We start from the raw sequence: 19,549 nt of genomic DNA, 5'->3' as shown, positions 1-19,549 counted from the left end.
ATAATTTTGAAGTTTTGATAAAATTTTCGATCTTGCAATTTTCATCGATAACTTTCAAAATTCGCTATAAAATTAATTTTTTGAAGGATCCTTGTGGAAATATCACCTATTATTAATTAAAGTATCCTCTTTTTAATGCAATAAGCCGTTTTGAAAAATTACTTTTAGTTCTTGAGAAATAAATTTTTGAAGTAATCGACAATTTTCTCGAATTTTGCAATTTTCGCCGATTCAGTTTTAAAAATTCGTATAAAATCCAATTCTTGGAATATGAGTTTGAAAATTTCCCAAAGTGTTAATAAGAGTGTTCTCTTTCCAATAAACCAACACGTTTTGAAAAATAACTTTTAGTTTTTGAGAAAACAATATTTGAAGTTTTGATAAAATTTTCAATCTTGCAATTTTCATCGATAATTTTCAAAATTCGCAATAAAATTAATTTGTTGAAGGATTCTAGTGGAAATATCACCAATTATTAATTAAAGTATCCTCTTTTTAATGCAACAAGCCGTTTTGAAAAATCGCTTTTAGTTCTTGAGAAATAAATTTTTGAAATGATTGACAATTTTTTCAATTTTTGCAATTTTCGCCGATTAAGTTTTAAAAATTCGTATAAAATCCATTTCTTGGAATACGAGTTTGAAAATTTCCCAAAGTGTTAATAAGAGTGTCCTCTTTCCAATAAACTAATACGTTTTGAAAAATAACTTTTAGTTTTTGAGAAAACAATATTTGAAGTTTTGATACAATTTTCGATGTTGCAATGTTCATCGATAATTTTCAAAATTCGCTATAAAATTAATTTTTTGAAGGATCCTTGTGGAAATATCACCAATTATTAATTAAAGTATCCTCTTTTTAATGCAACAAGCCGTTTTGAAAAATCGCTTTTAGTTCTTGAGAAATAAATTTTTGAAATAATCGACAATTTTTTCAAATTTTACAATTTTCGCCGATTAAGTTTTAAAAATTCGTATAAAATCCATTTCTTGGAATATGAGTTTGAAAATTTCCCAAAGTGTTAATAAGAGTGTCCTCTTTCCAATGAACCAACCCGTTTTGAAAAATAACTTTTAGTTTTTGAGATAATAATTTTGAAGTTTTGATAAAATTTTCGATCTTGCAATTTTCATCGATAACTTTCAAAATTCGCTATAAAATTAATTTTTTGAAGGATCCTTGTGGAAATATCACCTATTATTAATTAAAGTATCCTCTTTTTAATGCAATAAGCCGTTTTGAAAAATTACTTTTAGTTCTTGAGAAATAAATTTTTGAAGTAATCGACAATTTTCTCGAATTTTGCAATTTTCGCCGATTCAGTTTTAAAAATTCGTATAAAATCCAATTCTTGGAATATGAGTTTGAAAATTTCCCAAAGTGTTAATAAGAGTGTCCTCTTTCCAATAAACCAACACGTTTTGAAAAATAACTTTTAGTTTTTGAGAAAACAATATTTGAAGTTTTGATAAAATTTTCAATCTTGCAATTTTCATCGATAATTTTCAAAATTCGCAATAAAATTAATTTGTTGAAGGATTCTAGTGGAAATATCACCAATTATTAATTAAAGTATCCTCTTTTTAATGCAACAAGCCGTTTTGAAAAATCGCTTTTAGTTCTTGAGAAATAAATTTTTGAAATGATTGACAATTTTTTCAATTTTTGCAATTTTCGCCGATTAAGTTTTAAAAATTCGTATAAAATCCATTTCTTGGAATACGAGTTTGAAAATTTCCCAAAGTGTTAATAAGAGTGTCCTCTTTCCAATAAACTAATACGTTTTGAAAAATAACTTTTAGTTTTTGAGAAAACAATATTTGAAGTTTTGATACAATTTTCGATGTTGCAATGTTCATCGATAATTTTCAAAATTCGCTATAAAATTAATTTTTTGAAGGATCCTTGTGGAAATATCACCAATTATTAATTAAAGTATTCTCTTTTTAATGCAACAAGCCGTTTTGAAAAATCGCTTTTAGTTCTTGAGAAATAAATTTTTGAAATAATCGACAATTTTTTCAAATTTTACAATTTTCGCCGATTAAGTTTTAAAAATTCGTATAAAATCCATTTCTTGGAATATGAGTTTGAAAATTTCCCAAAGTGTTAATAAGAGTGTCCTCTTACCAATAAACCAACCCGTTTTGAAAAATACCTTTTAGTTTTTGAAATAATAATATTTGAAGTTTTGATAAAATTTTCAATCTTGCAATTTTCATCGATAAGTTTCAAAATTTGCTATAAAATTAATTTCTTGAAGGATCCTTGTGGAAATATCACCAATTATTAATTAAAGTATCTTCTTTTTAATGCAAAAAGCCGTTTTGAAAAATCACTCTCAGTTCTTGAGAAATAAATTTTTGAAATAATCGATAATTTTTTCGAATTTTGCAATTTTCGCCGATTAAGTTTTAAAAATTCGTATAAAATCCATTTCTTGGAATATGAGTTTGAAAATTTCCCAAAGTGTTAATAAGAATGTCCTCTTTCCAATAAACCAACACGTTTTAAAAAATAACTTTTAGTTTTTGAGATAATAATATTTGAAGTTTTGATAAAATTTTCGATCTTACAATTTTCATCGATAACTTTCAAAATTCGCTATAAAATTAATTTTTTGAAGTATCCTTGTGGAAATATCACCAATTATTAATTAAAGTATCCTCTTTTTAATGCAACAAGCCGTTTTGAAAAATCACTTTTAGTTCTTGAGAAAAAGTTTTTGAAATGATTGACAATTTTTTCGAATTTTGCAATTTTCGCCGATTAAATTTTAAAAATTCGTATAAAATCCATTTCTTGGAATATGAGTTTGAAAATTTCCCAAAGTATTAATAAGAGTGTCCTCTTTCCAATAAACCAATACGTTTTGAAAAATAACTTTTAGTTTTTGAGAAAACAATATTTGAAGTTTTGATAAAATTTTCAATCTTGCAATTTTCATCGATAACTTTCAAAATTCGCTATAAAATTAATTTTTTGAAGGATCCTTGTGGAAATATCACCAATTATTAATTAAAGTATCCTCTTTTTAATGCAACAAGCTGTTTTGAAAAATCACTCTCAGTTCTTGAGAAATAAATTTTTGAAATAATCGATAATTTTTTCGAATTTTGCAACTTTCGCCGATTAAATTTTAAAAATTCGTATAAAATCCATTTCTTGGAATATGAGTTTGAAAATTTCCCAAAGTGTTAATAAGAGTGTCCTCTTTCCAATCAACCAACCCGTTTTGCAAAATAACTTTTAGTTTTTGAGATAATAATTTTGAAGTTTTGATAAAATTTTCGATCTTGCAATTTTCATCTATAACTTGTAAAATTCGCTATAAAATTAATTTCTTGAAGGATCCTTGTGGAAATATCACCAATTATTAATTAAAGTATCCTCTTTTTAATGCAATAAGCTGTTTTGAAAAATCGCTTTTAGTTCTTGAGAAATAAATTTTTGAAATGATTGTCAATTCTTTTAAAATTTTGCAATTTTCGCCGATTAAGTTTTAAAAATTCGTATAAAATCCATTTCTCGGAATATGAGTTTGAAAATTTCCCAAAGTGTTAATAAGAGTGTCCTCTTTCCAATGAACCAACCCGTTTTGAAAAATAACTTTTAGTTTTTGAGATAATAATATTTGAAGTTTTGATAAAATTTTCAATCTTGCAATTTTCACCATATACTGATGGCAGACTATTGCTTGTAATAGAAGACTGCCTACTACTGTGGGCAGAAGATTACATACTGCTAGCACAATACTACATGACGACACTACATATGTAGCCTAATCATCCTCAAGTACTGCAATGGCACCCTCAGTCCGATCATTTTTTCGAAGCACTCATATATTTACTCCTAAGTTTATCCATAAACCATAAAGTTGAGAGATTGTCCGCAATATCCAATTTTTTTCCAAAATATAAAAAAATCAAATAAATTAATACATGAAGTTAGTAAAGAATAAGCATCAATATGTAAAAGGTACAAATAAATAGGAAAATTCTCGTTTCTACTAAACTTCTGATGGACGAGTAATAAAAGTAACAGTTTCAACCGGTGGGAACAATAAAAGTGGTAAACATAAAATGCGATACCCTAAAAACCGTGTAGGTATTGTATTTTAAAAGTTACCACTTTTAAAACGAGCAATAAAAAATAAAATCAGGTTTTTATTCTACATCGATAAATAATTTATATTTTCTTCGTTCTGTTATAGGCTCTTGTTTTTGAAGTGCGAACTCACCCTAACATCACAAATTACGTTCAATGTATTACCTACAATACCCTACAAACGCATACACTTCAAGTAGTTTACGCAGCTTTTGGTACAATCGTTACCTACATTATTCCACTCATTGTGATAATATATTCTTATGTTGCTATTTTGATTGAAATCTTTAAAAGAACAAATACGGATGGGGGTAAGTAATTGAATTAATTTTTTTTTATAATTTATTCTCAATCCAAATCACCTAAAACAATTAAACCATTTGATCAAACTAACTTGTATTTGCGGTAAAACTTTATTTCAGATACGTGTATTGAAATAGATTTCCTTGCCACATTTTAGAAACTATGAAACCGTTTAAATGTACGTTTCACCACGAAACTAACTAGTTTTAATTGTTTGTTTATTTTTACAGATAGAATACGACGATCGAGTTTGGGATTTTTGGGGAGGGCAAAAATCAGAACACTTAAAATGACTATTATTATAGTTTTGGTGTTTTTTATATGTTGGACACCTTACAACGCAATTCTAGTTTTGTAAGTATTCGTTTTATTGAAATAAATTTATTAATATATTTATATGTTGTTTTTAAAAACAATTTTAAATATTATCGATTTTATTCTCGGAATGAACAGCACGTATTTGGAAATTAAAACTTTCCAGCATTTCTTTTTTTTTTTAAACTTGGAAAGCTTTCCAATACATCTTACTTTGAAGTCGAAACATATCGCCTGGAGTGGTTGTAAAATAAATCAGTATTGAGCTTTTCGGTCGGGGCTAAAATAAACTTAAACCAAAAAAAAATATATATATATACAGAGAATTTAAAACCAAATTGACAATTTCGCTTCATATTGAAAAGTGTAGATGTTTTGATGGATTTAAATTTGAAATTGATAATAAATATTTATTTTCCATTTAATTGGTGAAGTAATTGATGGATTATCGGCTATTTCTGCATCTCCCAATTATACTGTTGTTTAATGAGGGGCATTTCTGTAATCAACTCAAACTGTTTCCTATTAAATTTACACCAAGGAAGACAATTCCTCTAAGCCATAATAATCCAGTTGAAATTGCTCAAATGATTTATATACTAAATTTTAATTTTCTTATTATTACAGTTTCTGGTATGATCGTGATCAGGCGACAAAATTAGATCCGAAAATTCAGCGCGGCTTATTCCTGTTTGCATGTACGAATTCTTGTATGAACCCGATAGTTTACGGGGTGTTTAACATCAGGGCGAAAAGGGCGAACACACAGGTGAGGATGCGATTACAGACGTTAGATTCGAAACAGACCGTCGTCGTCCAAACGCCCACAGTTGAAACATTGGTACCGGGTTTGGAAATATCATTAAGACCCCTAGAATAACAACGTCACTGTCAATATCGCAAGAACAACATTGTTATGATGGCTGATGATTTGCAGATCTGTGGTTACAAGTAGGATAGTATTTTTTTGTAAAGAAAAATGTTAGCTGCTACATTCCGATGTGTTATCTTTATTTTCTTTGTGGCTTTGCTTTTTTTTTAATTGCAACCGAATTGTTTGTTGTTAATTATTAATTAATTAAATTTATTGAGACGAAAATTCTTCGTTAATTAATAATTAAAAGACTGCAGATTTTCTTTCTTCTTCTTTTTTATTTCACCTTTACCTTCTTTTACTAACACTTTTATGCTTTTAATTAAAAAAAAACTAACATCAATACTTTTATTTTTATTTGCATTGTGTAAATAATACTTATATTAACGCAAATTATATTATATTAAATCGATATTGATAACAATTAACCATAAAAAATAAAAAGAAAGCCTCAATTAGACTTGGGGAGATAACTATTTCATAAATTATAGAGGTGATTCATAACTCGTGTGCAATATTTTAGATTCTGATGCATCCCATTTAAAATAACAATGTTGGTTGCCATAGCAACGAAACAAAAAGCAATACAAACAAGTAAATGTCGCCAAAAAATGCACCACGATTAATAAAGAAACTTGTATTTCAAACATTTTTCTGTAAAATCACAAATGACGAAGTTATTGGCTATATTCTAAACGTTTGATACACTCTGTATATTTTACCAAAGCTAAAGCTATAATTGGTCTGAAAGTACAGAATGTTTCTTGTATGTATTTTATTTCAATTAATTTGTATATAAATATAAAACTAAAATTTAAATTTTATGTTTTGATAAAGAAATTAAACAAAATTCCCTGTTAATCTTGCCAACTGTTACCAACTTTTCAATAATTTAACAGATATAAAAAACAGAGTGGTAATTATCGTCTTTGGCATTTAATAATATTGGTAGATATCAGTGGTGGAACGGATATCCGGCCGGATACTGGATAGTTGCCAAATATTCGGCTTTGGCCGGATATTAAAAATCTATTACTTAGTACTCCACCATTCACAGGAATTAGTATCTCTTTTAGGTTTTGGACACTGCAGATAATAATCAAGTTCAACCCCAATAAGACTTTTTTTTATTGAATACAACTTTATTTATATCAGGCTTGTCTTTGGCAACCTCATAGTAATAATCCCAATACGATATATAAAATCTCTTGTTGGCTCTTTGCTTGTAAATCATCATCATATTCATAACTAACAGAACTGTTGCTGTTATCACTTTCTATTATTAATTAAAGTATCCTCTTTTTGATGCAAAAAGCCGTTTTGAAAAATCGGAATTGAATGATCCACAATTTTTTCGAATTTTGCAATTTTCGCCGATTAAGTTTTAAAAATTCGTATAAAATCCATTTCTTGGAATATGAGCTTGAAAATGTCCCAAAGTGTTAATAAAAGTGTCTTCTTTCCAATGAACGAACCCGTTTTGAAAAATAGCTTTTATTTTTTGAGAATACAATATTTCAAGATTTGATAAATTTTCGATGTTGCAATTTTCATTGATAACTTTCAAAATTCGCTATAAAATTAATTTCTTGAAGGATCCTTGTGGAAATATCACCAATTATTAATTAAAGTATCCTCTTTTTAATGCAAAAAACCGTTTTGAAAAATCGTATTTAGTTTTTGAGAAATAACTTTTTGAAACGATCGACAATTTTATCGAATTTTTCAATTTTCACCGATTAAGTTTTAAAAATTCGTATAAAATCCATTTCTTGGAAAATGAGTTTGAAAATTTCCCAAAGTGTTAATAAGAGTGTCCTCTTTCCAATGAACCAACCTATTTTGAAAAATAACTTTTAATTTTTGAGAAAACAATATTTGAAGTTTTGATCAAATTTTTGATGTTGCAATTTTCATCGATTACTTTAAAAATTCGCTATAAAATTAATTTCTTGAAGAATCCTTGTGGAAATATCACGAATTATTAATTAAAGTATCCTCTTTTTAATGCAACAAGCCGTTTTAAAAAATAACTTTTAGTTCTTGAGAAATAAATTTTTGAAATAATCGACAATTTTTTCGAATTTTACAATTTTCACCGATTAAATTTTAAAAATTCGTATAAAATCCATTTTTTGGAATATGAGTTTGAAAATTTCCCAAAGTGTTAATAAGAGTGTCCTCTTTCCAATGAACCAACCCGTTTTGAAAAATATATTTTAGTTTTTGAGATAATAATATTTGAAGTTTTGGTAAAATTTTCGATATTGCAATTTTCATCCATAACTTTCAAAATTCGCTATAAAATTAATTTCTTGAAGGATCCTTGTGGAAATATCACCAATTATTAATTGAATTATCCTCTTTTTAATACAACAAGCCGTTTTGAAAAATCGTTTTTAGTTTTTGAGAAATAAATTTTTGAAATGATCGACAATTTTTTCGAATTTTGAAATTTTCGCCGATTAAGTTTTAAAAATTCGTATAAAATGCATTTCTTGGAAAATGAGTTTGAAAATTTCCCAAAGTGTTAATAAAAGTGTCCTCTTTCCAATGAACCGACCTATTTTGAAAAATAACTTTTAATTTTTGAGAAAACAATATTTGAAGTTTTGATAAAATTTTCGATGTTGCAATTTTCATCGATAACTGTCAATTTCGCTATAAAATTAATTTCTTGAAGAATCCTTGTGGAAATATTACCAATAATTAATTCAAGTATCCACTTTTTAATGTAACAAACCGTTTTGAAAAATCGCTTTTAGTTTTTGAGAAATAAATTTTTGAAACGATCGACAATTTTTTCGAATTTTGCAATTTTCGCCGATTAAGTTTTAAAAATTCGTATAAAATGCATTTCTTGGAAAATGAGTTTGAAAATTTCCCAAAGTGTTAATAAAAGTGTCCTCTTTCCAATGAACCAACCCGTTTTGAAAAATAACTGTTAGTTTTTGAGAAAACAATATTTAAAGTTTTGATAAAATTTTCGATGTTGCAATTTTCATCGACAATTTCCAAAATTCGCTATAAAATTAATTTCTTGAAGGATCCTTGTGGAAATATCACCAATTATTAATTAAAGTATCCACTTTTTAATGCAACAAACCGTTTTGAAAAATCGCTTTTAGTTTTTGAGAAATAAATTTTTGAAACGATCGACAATTTTTTCGAATTTTTCAATTTTCGCCGATTAAGTTTTAAAAATTCGTATAAAATCCATTTCTTGGAAAATGAGTTTGAAAATTTCCCAAAGTGTTAATAAAAGTGTCCTCTTTCCAATGAACCAACCTATTTTGAAAAATAACTTTTAATTTTTGAGAAAACAATATTTGAAGTTTTGATAAAATTTTCGATGTTCAATTTTCATCGATAATTTTCAAAATTCGCTATAAAATTAATTTCTTGAAGTATCCTTGTGGAAATATCACCAATTATTAATTAAAGTATCCACTTTTTAATGCAACAAGCCGTTTTAAAAAATCACTTTTAGTTCTTGAAAAATAAATTTTTGAAATAATCGACAATTTTTTCGAATTTTGCAATTTACACCGATTAAATTTTAAAAATTCGTATAAAATCCATTTCTTGGAATATGAGTTTGAAAATTTCCCAAAGTGTTAATAAGAGTGTCCTCTTTCCTATGAACGAACACGTTTTGAAAAATATCTTTTAGTTTTTGAGATAATAATATTTGAAGTTTTGGTAAAATTTTCGATATTGCAATTTTCATCCATAACTTTCAAAATTCGCTATAAAATTAATTTCTTGAAGGATCCTTGTGGAAATATCACCAATAATTAATTAAAGTATCCACTTTTTAATGCAACAAACTGTTTTGAAAAATCGCTTTTAGTTTTTGAGAAATAAATTTTTGAAACGATCGACAATTTTTTCGAATTTTTCAATTTTCGCCGATTAAGTTTTAAAAATTCGTATAAAATCCATTTCTTGGAAAATGAGTTTGAAAATTTCCCAAAGTGTTAATAAAAGTGTCCTCTTTCCAATCAACCAACCCGTTTTGAAAAATAACTGTTAGTTTTTGAGAAAACAATATTTGAAGTTATGATAAAATTTTCGATGTTGCAATTTTCATCGACAATTTCCAAAATTCGCTATAAAATTAATTTCTTGAAGGATCCTTGTGGAAATATCACCAATAATTAATTAAAGTATCCACTTTTTAATGCAACAAACTGTTTTGAAAAATCGCTTTTAGATTTTGAGAAATAAATTTTTGAAACGATCGACAATTTTTTCGAATTTTTCAATTTTCGCCGATTAAGTTTTAAAAATTAGTATAAAATCCATTTCTTGGAAAATGAGTTTGAAAATTTCCCAAAGTGTTAATAAAAGTGTCCTCTTTCCAATGGACTAACCTATTTTGAAAAATACCTTTTAATTTTTGAGAAAACAATATTTGAAGTTTTGATAAAATTTTCGATGTTGCAATTTTCATCGATAACTGTCAAAATTCGCTATAAAATTAATTTCTTGAAGGATCCTTGTGGAAATATCACCAATTATTAATTAAAGTATCCTCTTTTTAATGGAAAAAACCGTTTTGAAAAATCGTATTTAGTTTTTGAGAAATAAAATTTTGAAATGATAGACAATTTTTTCGAATTTTGAAATTTTCGTCGATTAAGTTTTAAAAATTCGTATAAAATGCATTTCTTGGAATATGAGTTTGAAAATTTCCCAAAGTGTTAATAAGAGTGTTCCCTTTCCAATAAACCAACACGTTTTGAAAAATAACTGTTAGTTTTTGAGAAAATAATATTTGAAGTTTTGATACAATTTTCGATGTTGCAAGTTTCATCGATAACAGTTAAAATTCACTATAAAATTAATTTCTTGAAGGATCCTTGTGGAAATATCACCAATAATTAATTAAAGTATCCACTTTTTAATGCAACAAACTGTTTTGAAAAATCGCTTTTAGTTTTTGAGAAATAAATTTTTGAAACGATCGACAATTTTTTCGAATTTTTCAATTTTCACCGATTAAGTTTTAAAAATTCGTATAAAATCCATTTCTTGGAAAATGAGTTTGAAAATTTCCCAAAGTGTTAATAAAAGTGTCCTCTTTCCAATGAACCAACCTATTTTGAAAAATAACTTTTAATTTTTGAGAAAACAATATTTGAAGTTTTGATAAAATTTTCGATGTTGCAATTTTCATCGATAACTTTCAAAATTCGCTATAAAATTCATTTCTTAAAGGATCCTTGTGGAAATATCACCAATAATTAATCAAAGTATCCACTTTTTAATGCAACAAACTGTTTTGAAAAATCGCTTTTAGTTTTTGAGAAATAAATTTTTGAAACGATCGACAATTTTTTCGAATTTTTCAATTTTCGCCAATTAAGTTTTAAAAATTCGTATAAAATGTATTTCTTGGAAAATGAGTTTGAAAATTTCCCAAAGTGTTAATAAAAGTGTCCTCTTTCCAATGAACCAACCTATTTTGAAAAATAACTTTTAATTTTTGAGAAAACAATATTTGAAGTTTTGAAAAAATTTTCGTCGATAATTTTCAAAATTCGCTATAAAATTAATTTCTTGAAGGATCCTTGTGGAAATATCACCAATAATTAATTAAAGTATCCATTTTTTAATGCAACAAACTGTTTTGAAAAATCAATCACTATCCGTTCCATCACAATGTATATTCTTAAACATACTCTCAACATTATGAGTGAAATTTCCTGTAAATCATTTTTTTGGTTCTATATCAGTATCGGAATTTGAATCGTCATTAATTCTTATTTTTACCTGCTGCATTTTAAACGTTAACACAACTCTAATTGTTATGCTGATTTCGTTTTGATGTTGCTTCTTCGTTTCAACGACATTCGAATCCCTTCATTTCATATTTAAATTGCAATCAAGAAGTATTTTTTTTCCTTTTTGTCGCTTAGTCGCGCGACGTGGTAGGTATAAAGGATTGAATATATAAACAGTTCTTTTCACCTATTTACACACGCGCACACATTCAAATTGAATTTAAATCGAATGTTGCTTTTTTGAATATTTTATTTTTGAATAAAAATCTTATGCTGAGTTATTAAATTGGAACACTTAAACATAATCAAGTGAACACTAAATTTATTAATGAACTTTGGTGAAGTAATTATTAACGGTGGGGATACTCTAAAATATGTCCTTTGATATATTAGAGTATATACCACACAGAGTTTAAGTATTTTCTTTATATATTAAATGACGTTATATTTTTTAATCTTTTTAGACACTTTGTACAAATGTTTCTCAACGTCAAAGCAGTTCGAGAAATAATAAAGAAGACGAATTGACGTATGTCGTATCGTGGAAAGCGAAAGAACGTTCGGTAATATACCGAAGAGATGTTTGTTTAAGCTGTGGTGAATCTTTCGAAGTCCAATCTGCCGACACGAATGGAACGTGTTCCTTAAAGTCTCAATGACTGAGGCTGTGTACGTGTCTTACTATGAGGCACAAGCAACAACGAACCGAAAGAACCTCGGATACATTCCTTTAAATCCAATTAGACAAATTTTTTTTGAAATAACAAGTTATTTCTTAATTTTTCCTACGTCGTTGACCAAAATGTTCAAAATAATTTATTTTAGCAGCGAGTATTTTTTATACACAATTTATTGATATAAATTAATAATGTAACTGTATTAATTTAAAATTTGTTAGTAATAACTAAGCGTTAGAGATTTGTAGTAATTTTATTAGTTAAGTATAAATATTACTTAATTCCTCGTCTCAAACTTCTGTGAGATTAGAAAAGAATTGAAATTTATGACATATAAATGTTCCACATAATAAATATATCAATATGAGTATTTTTATATTGAGCGAATATCAACTTCTTTTTATTCAATGTAAATAGTTTTGAGAATTGATGTAATAATGGTTATAAATAAAATTAAAATTGATGTCACCATTACTGGTTTTATTCTAATTTATGATTAATCCATACTACCAAATAACATTAATGAGAAAAAACATTTTTCCGTATTAACACAAATCATATTCTATTTTCCCTAAAAATTCAAAATTAATTTATTTAGTTACTTAAATAATTTTAAAATTATAAGCGTGTATGGCTAAATCAACAACTCTAGAAATATAAACATCCTCGTTTTTCGAATCGAAATCGAAACTCTTCATAATACTATTTCCCTCTTTGTTAATATCAGACAAATCGGGAACTTCATCGGCATCGCTCAACATTAATTTAATAACCATACAGGAAAACAAAAATCCGTATTTTGCGTATTTTTCGTATTGAGATTTCAATTCGTGAAAACTCAAATGGTTTATGCTGGCGCAACCCAATTTTGTTAGTTGAGCCATTAAACTGTTGTGGTAAATCCTTAACCAATCGTCCAGATTATTAAAAACCGATTTATCAGAACAAGCGTAAAGGAAATAAGAGATGTCTTCGGCGGGAGAACCAACTTTTTGAAGTTGCCAATCGATCAAACGCATTGATGTTGGTATAAATGGATTATTAACATCCTGAAAATTAAGATATGTAATTAGAAATTTTTTCAAAATTTAAAAATAATTTTTTTAAAGATAATTCGTTAATTGCACACAGTCCTGGCTCTCAAATCACTCAATGAACAGATAATTAAATCAAAAAAGGCTGGCTTTTAACATCAACAAAGTATTTAAATGGCAGATCACAAACTCACCTAGAACTAGAATCATTCGGGTTTAGCCGTATTGAGAGACGTGCGGCTAAACTCGAATGTTTCTAGTTCTAGGTCGTGTTAATTTACTTTTATTTCAGTAAAAATAGACAACAATTTAGAGCTTAATAACAATTAAAACTAGAACTACCACTGTCTCTTAAGACGGAAACTCAGAGTTATCATAATGACGTCATCTTTTCCAAGCAAGTTTCATAACTAAACTACTAAGTAGTAAAGCCGGTTTTCAAATTCTTGCCTTACTTTCTGAAAAGTTTCTCGTGGAATGTTTCGGCACTCGTTGATAATTTGTTGACGCAAGTCATTTAAATCTATGGGTTTAGTCTTATAAACTATTGACTTTAAATAACCCCAAAGGAACAACTCAAGACTTGTGAGGTCCGGTGATCGTGGAGGCCATTCGATTGTTCCTTGTCTACCAATCCAGTGATTTGGAAATCTCTGGTTAAGCCAGTTACGAACATTCGCAGCATAATGCGGTGGAACACTATCCTTCCTGCTGGAAGAACAATTGATGTACGTCGAGTACTTGATTACCTTCTTCATCAAGCTGGTTTTCCTCTTCTTGATGAAGTGTTCTCCAACATATTCAAGTGCAGGGTGGTTCAAATTCGATGTCCGAATAGGCTATCTCGGAAACTATAAGAGTTAGAAAAAAAGTAGCTTACATATTCGTTATCGTCTTTTGTTTTTCCCCTAGAGGCTAACATTAAAAATATCGTAAAACCAGCAAGTGCAATTATCTTGGTTATTATTATAGGTAGAGTATTATAACTAAGACATTATACGGACACTTTTTTACAGAAAATTTGATGACGTAGCAAAAAAAATTTTTCGGTTCTAGATTTTGAGATATTATAACAATTTTCGTTTTTTTAAATGGAAACAACCGCTGATTATTCGCTTATTAAATTCGTTATTTTTTTTCTGACTACATAAATATGGGGTTAGGTCTATTTCTCATTGTTTTAGAATAAAGCTAAAACTAACTTTTTTTTAGTGTCGTCAAAGGAATTTAATTTACAGTTTCCTGTAAATTACGGTACTATAACTAAATTCTACTAAAAATGTATATAAAATTTACTTTATTTTCTAATATGTAACATTCTAATATGTAACATTCTAACATGTTAAACTTTTCGTAATTTTCGTAATCCATCTTAAAAAACAGGATTTTTAATTTGACACTTCAGAAAATTTTTAAATACAAACAAATATAGTTCGTTTTTTTCTATAATACTTGTCAATGTAAATTATTTAGGGTTTCTGTTGGTATTATCTAGGACCCTTATAAAATTTATGTTGTTTTCATGATTTTTAGTAACATTGTCAGTAACTAATTAGTTGAGGTTAAAATACTAATAAATTTTTAGATAAATACGATTTTGACGAAGTACATATTTGTTATAAAAACGTGCTACAAAGTAATTAAATAGAATAAAATACCTTTTCTAGGTAAGTAAATGGCAAATAAACACCCCACAACACTTTTTATGCACCTTTTCTTTTTGAATAACGAAAGCTCAAACGTCAATGTGACATATTTACTTCAAAACATGATAAAACAAAACTCCCTGTTAATTTTGCCAACTTTACAACAATTTGACAGGTATTATAGAAAAAAAATGAACTATAATATATGTTTATTTGAATTAAAAAATATAAATATAAAGTCCCTAGATTATCAAAGTACCGCGGTTTGCCGCCATTTTGGCTCGAAAGTCAAGCGGGAAATTTAAAATTACGTCGTTCTGTTGATAAAATTACGCCAAATTTCCTTTCTTCTTTTTTCTCCTGGTACACCGAAAAGTCGAAAGCCCATCTTAGTGCTATTTTTGCAACTCTAAAGGCAACAAGACGGCATTATCTTTGTAAATAAGTAGTAACATGCACTGACCAAGGTTCGTAAAGCGTATTGTACCATATGGTACAATACGCTTTACAAACCTTGGCACTGACAAGCTGTCAAACCGCCATTTTGGCTCGAATATTTCGAATACACAGGCTTCACGAACCGCAAGGTTTATATATAAAAGGTTGTCTAGGTTCGTACGCAACCGTACTGCGCATTACGTCACATGTGGAAAATAATACCGCCAAGCAATTCAAATTAAACAAATGCATGGAGCACCACATGGCCATGAGGTTGCGCGCGCAATCCGTGATCGCTTACGTCTCGAAACACTCCTGCTCTTGCCCCTCGCCCACAAACTAAAATCAAAGTATTGCGGCATAGGAACTTAAACAACCTTTAATATATAAACCTTGCACAAACCGCGGTACTTTGACAATCTAGGGACTTTATATAAATATATATATGAGCGCCATCTATCAATAATTTATTAAGTCATTTAATAATAATATCAAATATGTATTAATAAAGAAATGTGAAATAATGCAATCCATTCCAACTTTTGTGTAAAACAAATATAAATTAAATAGTTCAACAAATGTATTTGTTTCAAATATCAGAAATATGTTTTTTTAATTTTTAATTATAATTTACAGAAAACTGTAAATTTAATTTCTTTGACGACACTAATAAAAAGTTTATTTTTAGCTTTATTCTAATAAGACAATAAGAAATAAACCTGTCAAACCCTATATTTTTGTAATAAAAAAAAAATAATGAATTTAATAAGCGAATAATCAGTGGTTGTTTCTATTTAAGAAAACGAAAATTGTCATAATATCTCAAAATGTAAAACCGAAAAATTTTTTTTGACTGTCATCAAATTCTCTGTAAAAAAATGTCCATATAATTTCTTAATTATAATACACCACCTATAATAATAACCAAGATAATTGCACTTGTTGGTTTTACGATATTTTCAATTTTGGCCTCTAGGGGAAAAACAAAAGACGATAGCGCTTTGAGGTTTTCGGCATTAGCAGTTTCTCGAAAAACGCACATCATCAAAAACAAAAAATCAAAAACGGGACATCATGACATGTAAGCTACTTTTTTTCTAACTCTTATAGTTTCCGAGTTAGCCTATTCGGACATCGAATTTGAACCACCCTGTACACGTCACCATTTAGCGTTTCATTAATGAATATGGGTCCAACTATTAAATTACCTAGTATTCCTGCCCAAACATTAATCTTTTGAGGTCTCTGGGTATATTCCTCTTGTCATATGGGGATTTTCGTAGCTCCAATATGGTACATTATGCTCATCATTGAAGCAAATGTTTTTTACTAAATTTGGATTCGCAATGATCATTTCGGTCATAGTTTTTGCAATTTTTTCTTGCAATATTTGCAGCTTGTAAGGGCGAAATTTATGCAGCTTTGTCATTTTGCGTACTTACTAATATAAAGTAATAATACGACGTACTAATAAGAAAGTCCGGTGGATGCTGCAACCTGACGCAAAAAGTTGGTAGGCTTCATGGTAAAATTTCCAATTATTTCCATCTCTGCCAGTTCATCTATTACCTTATTAGTATGCTTTTTCTTGTTCTCTACCAATCCAGTTACATCAAATTTTTGCAAAAGTTGCTCCATATGCTTATTTGGATGTCTTTGATTAAAAACCCTTGCTGTTGCACAAGCACATTGCTCGGCACCATAAATTTAGACCATTTTTACGGAAACCAATATAAGTTAAGTTGACTAAACGGAAACAACTAATGTGGCAGTTTGTTAGACAAAACGTCAAAGGCTTGTTTTCTTTTGTTTCCATGCCTAACTGATGAAAATTAGGTTTCGAAAGCGCATTCCGTTTCCCCCTTTAAATATAAGTGGACCTTTTCTCGAAAATTTTCAATTTCCTTTCGGTTTCAGAAATATCTTAGGCAGATCGTTTTCAAAAAATCACCCCGTATACTATAAAATTTAATAAAAAATTTTCCAAAAAAAAACTTATACTTACATCATATTTGAACATCATATTATTAGTCCAACAATCACCATGGGTAATAACAGAATACTTATTCCCAACTCCCATGCTCATTTCTTCAAAAAACTCCATGTAATTTCCACGAAATTTAGTCAATGCATTTACAACGTTTCCATTAAATTTTATTTTAGGACAATCAATAATTCTATCTAAAATACGATCAAAAACGGATTTAAAATCAGCGTTTCTCAAAAAAGTCAAAAAATTATCCGTCATTGGCGCAACGATTTCGTTAAAAACTTTTGGATGGTACTCTTTTAACGCATAACTCAAAGCGTGAAGATGCGAAAATTCTTCTAAAGCAAGTTTAATGTGTTGTTTCGACATTGTTCTTCGTCGTTCGCAAACTGAAAATCCAGCTTCTTTTAAATTTTCCATCACGATACCTTCGCCGTTATTCTTTAAACTATACCCGTAACATTTTGCTATATTAATAAATGGTTTTACATCGCCACGATCTAATTGGAATTTTCTTAATAGCGGATAAATTTTGGTGTAAAAATTTATTTCTGTTATATAACAATTTCTTAGTGGTGCGTGTTTTCTTATTTCTTCCCCAATAGGTGCTGTTTTTACGATTACTTTTAAAATTTTGTTAGTACCCCTTAAAACAACAGGGGTAACAACACCTAAATAACCTTCACCTTTATCGTTCTTTTCCAAAATATCGATCTCGGGATCTTGAATTGATTCTTTGTATATAACTAATTCTAAAAGATGACGAAGTTCTTCCATTTTTTTTATAACACTTTTTTTGAAACAACTTAACGAATAAATATTTCAACACTATATGAACATGACATCAATCCAACTTTTATATAAATCGACTTCTGCTTTACGTAAGATATAATAACTAAGAAAACCAAAAAAAAATAATTTAGACGAAACAGATAATTATACAGAAGTTTGCGAAAACCACAATTACGTCGATACACATGCAATGGTTTCCGAGACAAGACAATGAGCAAAAACCGGAATATCTAATCTAAAATGGTATTTAACAGATTACACGTGGATGTCAATATATACATACACGATAGAAGAACTCCTAATCAATAGTACATTAATTATTATAGTGATGACCTATAATCTTTTATGTGTTTAGCTCTTTTATTCTTTCATTATGGTTATTATCTTAAATAAAGACTATGTTATGTCTAATCGGTCATTAACACATCCGAAATGTAAATACATAGGGAAAAACAATTAGCCAATTTTTTTTTATTACTTGTTGGTAATTAAATAATAAATTGTTAAAATCGGTAATAATTTAATACGATATTTTTAATCATATCGATATTCTCAAAGGTTTTAGGTGCTAGAATGATGAGGGGATAAGCGCTTGGTTACAAATTCAAACATAGAGCAAACAAAATCTATAGTTTGTAGGTTGCCAGGAGCGATAGCTTTACATCAAAGGACGGGGTAACTCAATTCTCAGAGATATGAACGTTTTAGGTTCAATCTTGTTCCCCTATCTACATTAAAATAACGTTTAACGTTTCGGATGTAAATAAAACATTCGGATTTAGCCGCACGTCTCTCAATACGGCTAAACCCGAATGATTCTCGTTCTAGGTCTAATCGTTAGTTTTAGTGACAGTGCAAGTGTAAAACCAGAACTAACACTATACCTAGAACTAGAATCATTCGGGTTTAGCCGTCTTTAGAGATTCGCCGCTAAACCAAAATGATTGTAGTTCTATGTATAGTCTAGACCTAGGACTAGAAACATTTGGGTTTAGCAGTGCGTCTTCAGACGCTAAATCCGAAACTTTCTAGTTCTAGGTCTAGTGTTAGTTCTAGTTTTAATTATTATTAAGCGCTAAATTGTTGTCTATTTTTACTGAAATAAAAGTAGAACTAACTTTAGATCTAGAACTAGAAACATTTGGACTTAGTCGTACGTCTCTTAAGACGGCTAAACCCAAATGATTCTAGTTCTACTATACAGGGTGTTTCAAGTTTTTGTAGCAGGACTTTAACAATCGATAATCTTTTAAAATTGGCACAAAAACTTCATATAAACATAGGTCTACAAACGCTTTGTTTTGGAGATACATGTGTTCAAATTAAAGTTTTAAAGTGAGTTTTATTTAATATTACACGTGTATTTTAACCGATTCTGTTCAAATTTGGTATACGGAGGTTTTTTTGGTATGAGAAAGACGATTATGGAGTCCGTTTTACTATACTAGGCGCTCTGTAACGTATTCTTTACAGATTAAAATAACAATAACTTTTCTGACAGTATACTTTTTGGCTTTTTGAATAAAAATTTTTATTCTCGGTACTTTTTCATTAAAATGCGCTAAAGTTGATCGTTTTCAAGAT

General features: G+C 28.5%; 2 protein-coding genes across 4 annotated transcripts in view; one reads left to right on the top strand and one right to left on the bottom strand.

The window, feature by feature from the left end:
- The window catches only part of LOC111429182 (adipokinetic hormone/corazonin-related peptide receptor variant I-like), a 64,847-nt gene extending 52,313 nt beyond the window's left edge, over positions 1 to 12,534 (top strand). For 2 of the 3 annotated variants that reach the window (XM_071197585.1, XM_071197586.1), the window contains exons 5-8: positions 4,214 to 4,418; positions 4,641 to 4,764; positions 5,353 to 5,494; positions 11,853 to 12,534. In XM_071197585.1, the coding sequence (XP_071053686.1) occupies positions 4,214 to 4,418; positions 4,641 to 4,764; positions 5,353 to 5,494; positions 11,853 to 12,047 (666 nt within the window). In that variant the 3' untranslated portion in view covers positions 12,048 to 12,534. Of the gene's footprint in view, positions 1 to 4,213; positions 4,419 to 4,640; positions 4,765 to 5,352; positions 5,863 to 11,852 lie in introns of those variants that run through there. The other variant, XM_023065028.2, reaches the window with a different exon arrangement.
- On the bottom strand, positions 12,531 to 18,869 carry LOC111428703 (uncharacterized). Its single transcript, XM_023064352.2, has 2 exons — positions 17,189 to 18,869; positions 12,531 to 13,114 (listed from the first exon to the last, which is right to left on the bottom strand). The coding sequence occupies exons 1-2, from the start codon at positions 17,948 to 17,950 to the stop codon at positions 12,668 to 12,670; spliced, it is 1,209 nt and encodes a 402-aa protein (XP_022920120.2). The 5' UTR covers positions 17,951 to 18,869; the 3' UTR covers positions 12,531 to 12,667.
- Between the last annotated feature and the right edge of the window lie 680 nt (positions 18,870 to 19,549).

The sequence above is a fragment of the Onthophagus taurus genome, chromosome 7 (assembly GCF_036711975.1).
Source record: "Onthophagus taurus isolate NC chromosome 7, IU_Otau_3.0, whole genome shotgun sequence".
Taxonomy (NCBI): Eukaryota; Metazoa; Arthropoda; class Insecta; order Coleoptera; family Scarabaeidae; genus Onthophagus; species Onthophagus taurus.
The sequence above is the reverse complement of the archived record's forward strand: the minus strand, read 5'-3'. Positions and strand labels throughout refer to the sequence as shown.

Bases quoted from the DNA above. Each gene is read 5' to 3' on its own strand.
- LOC111428703 (XM_023064352.2), bottom strand. From the start codon at position 17,950: ATGGAAGAACTTCGTCATCTTTTAGAATTAGTTATATACAAAGAATCA. The intron at 13,115-17,188 runs GTAAGTATAAGT...CTTAATTTTCAG, and splicing joins ATATGATGTTCAAATATGAT to GATGTTAATAATCCATTTAT.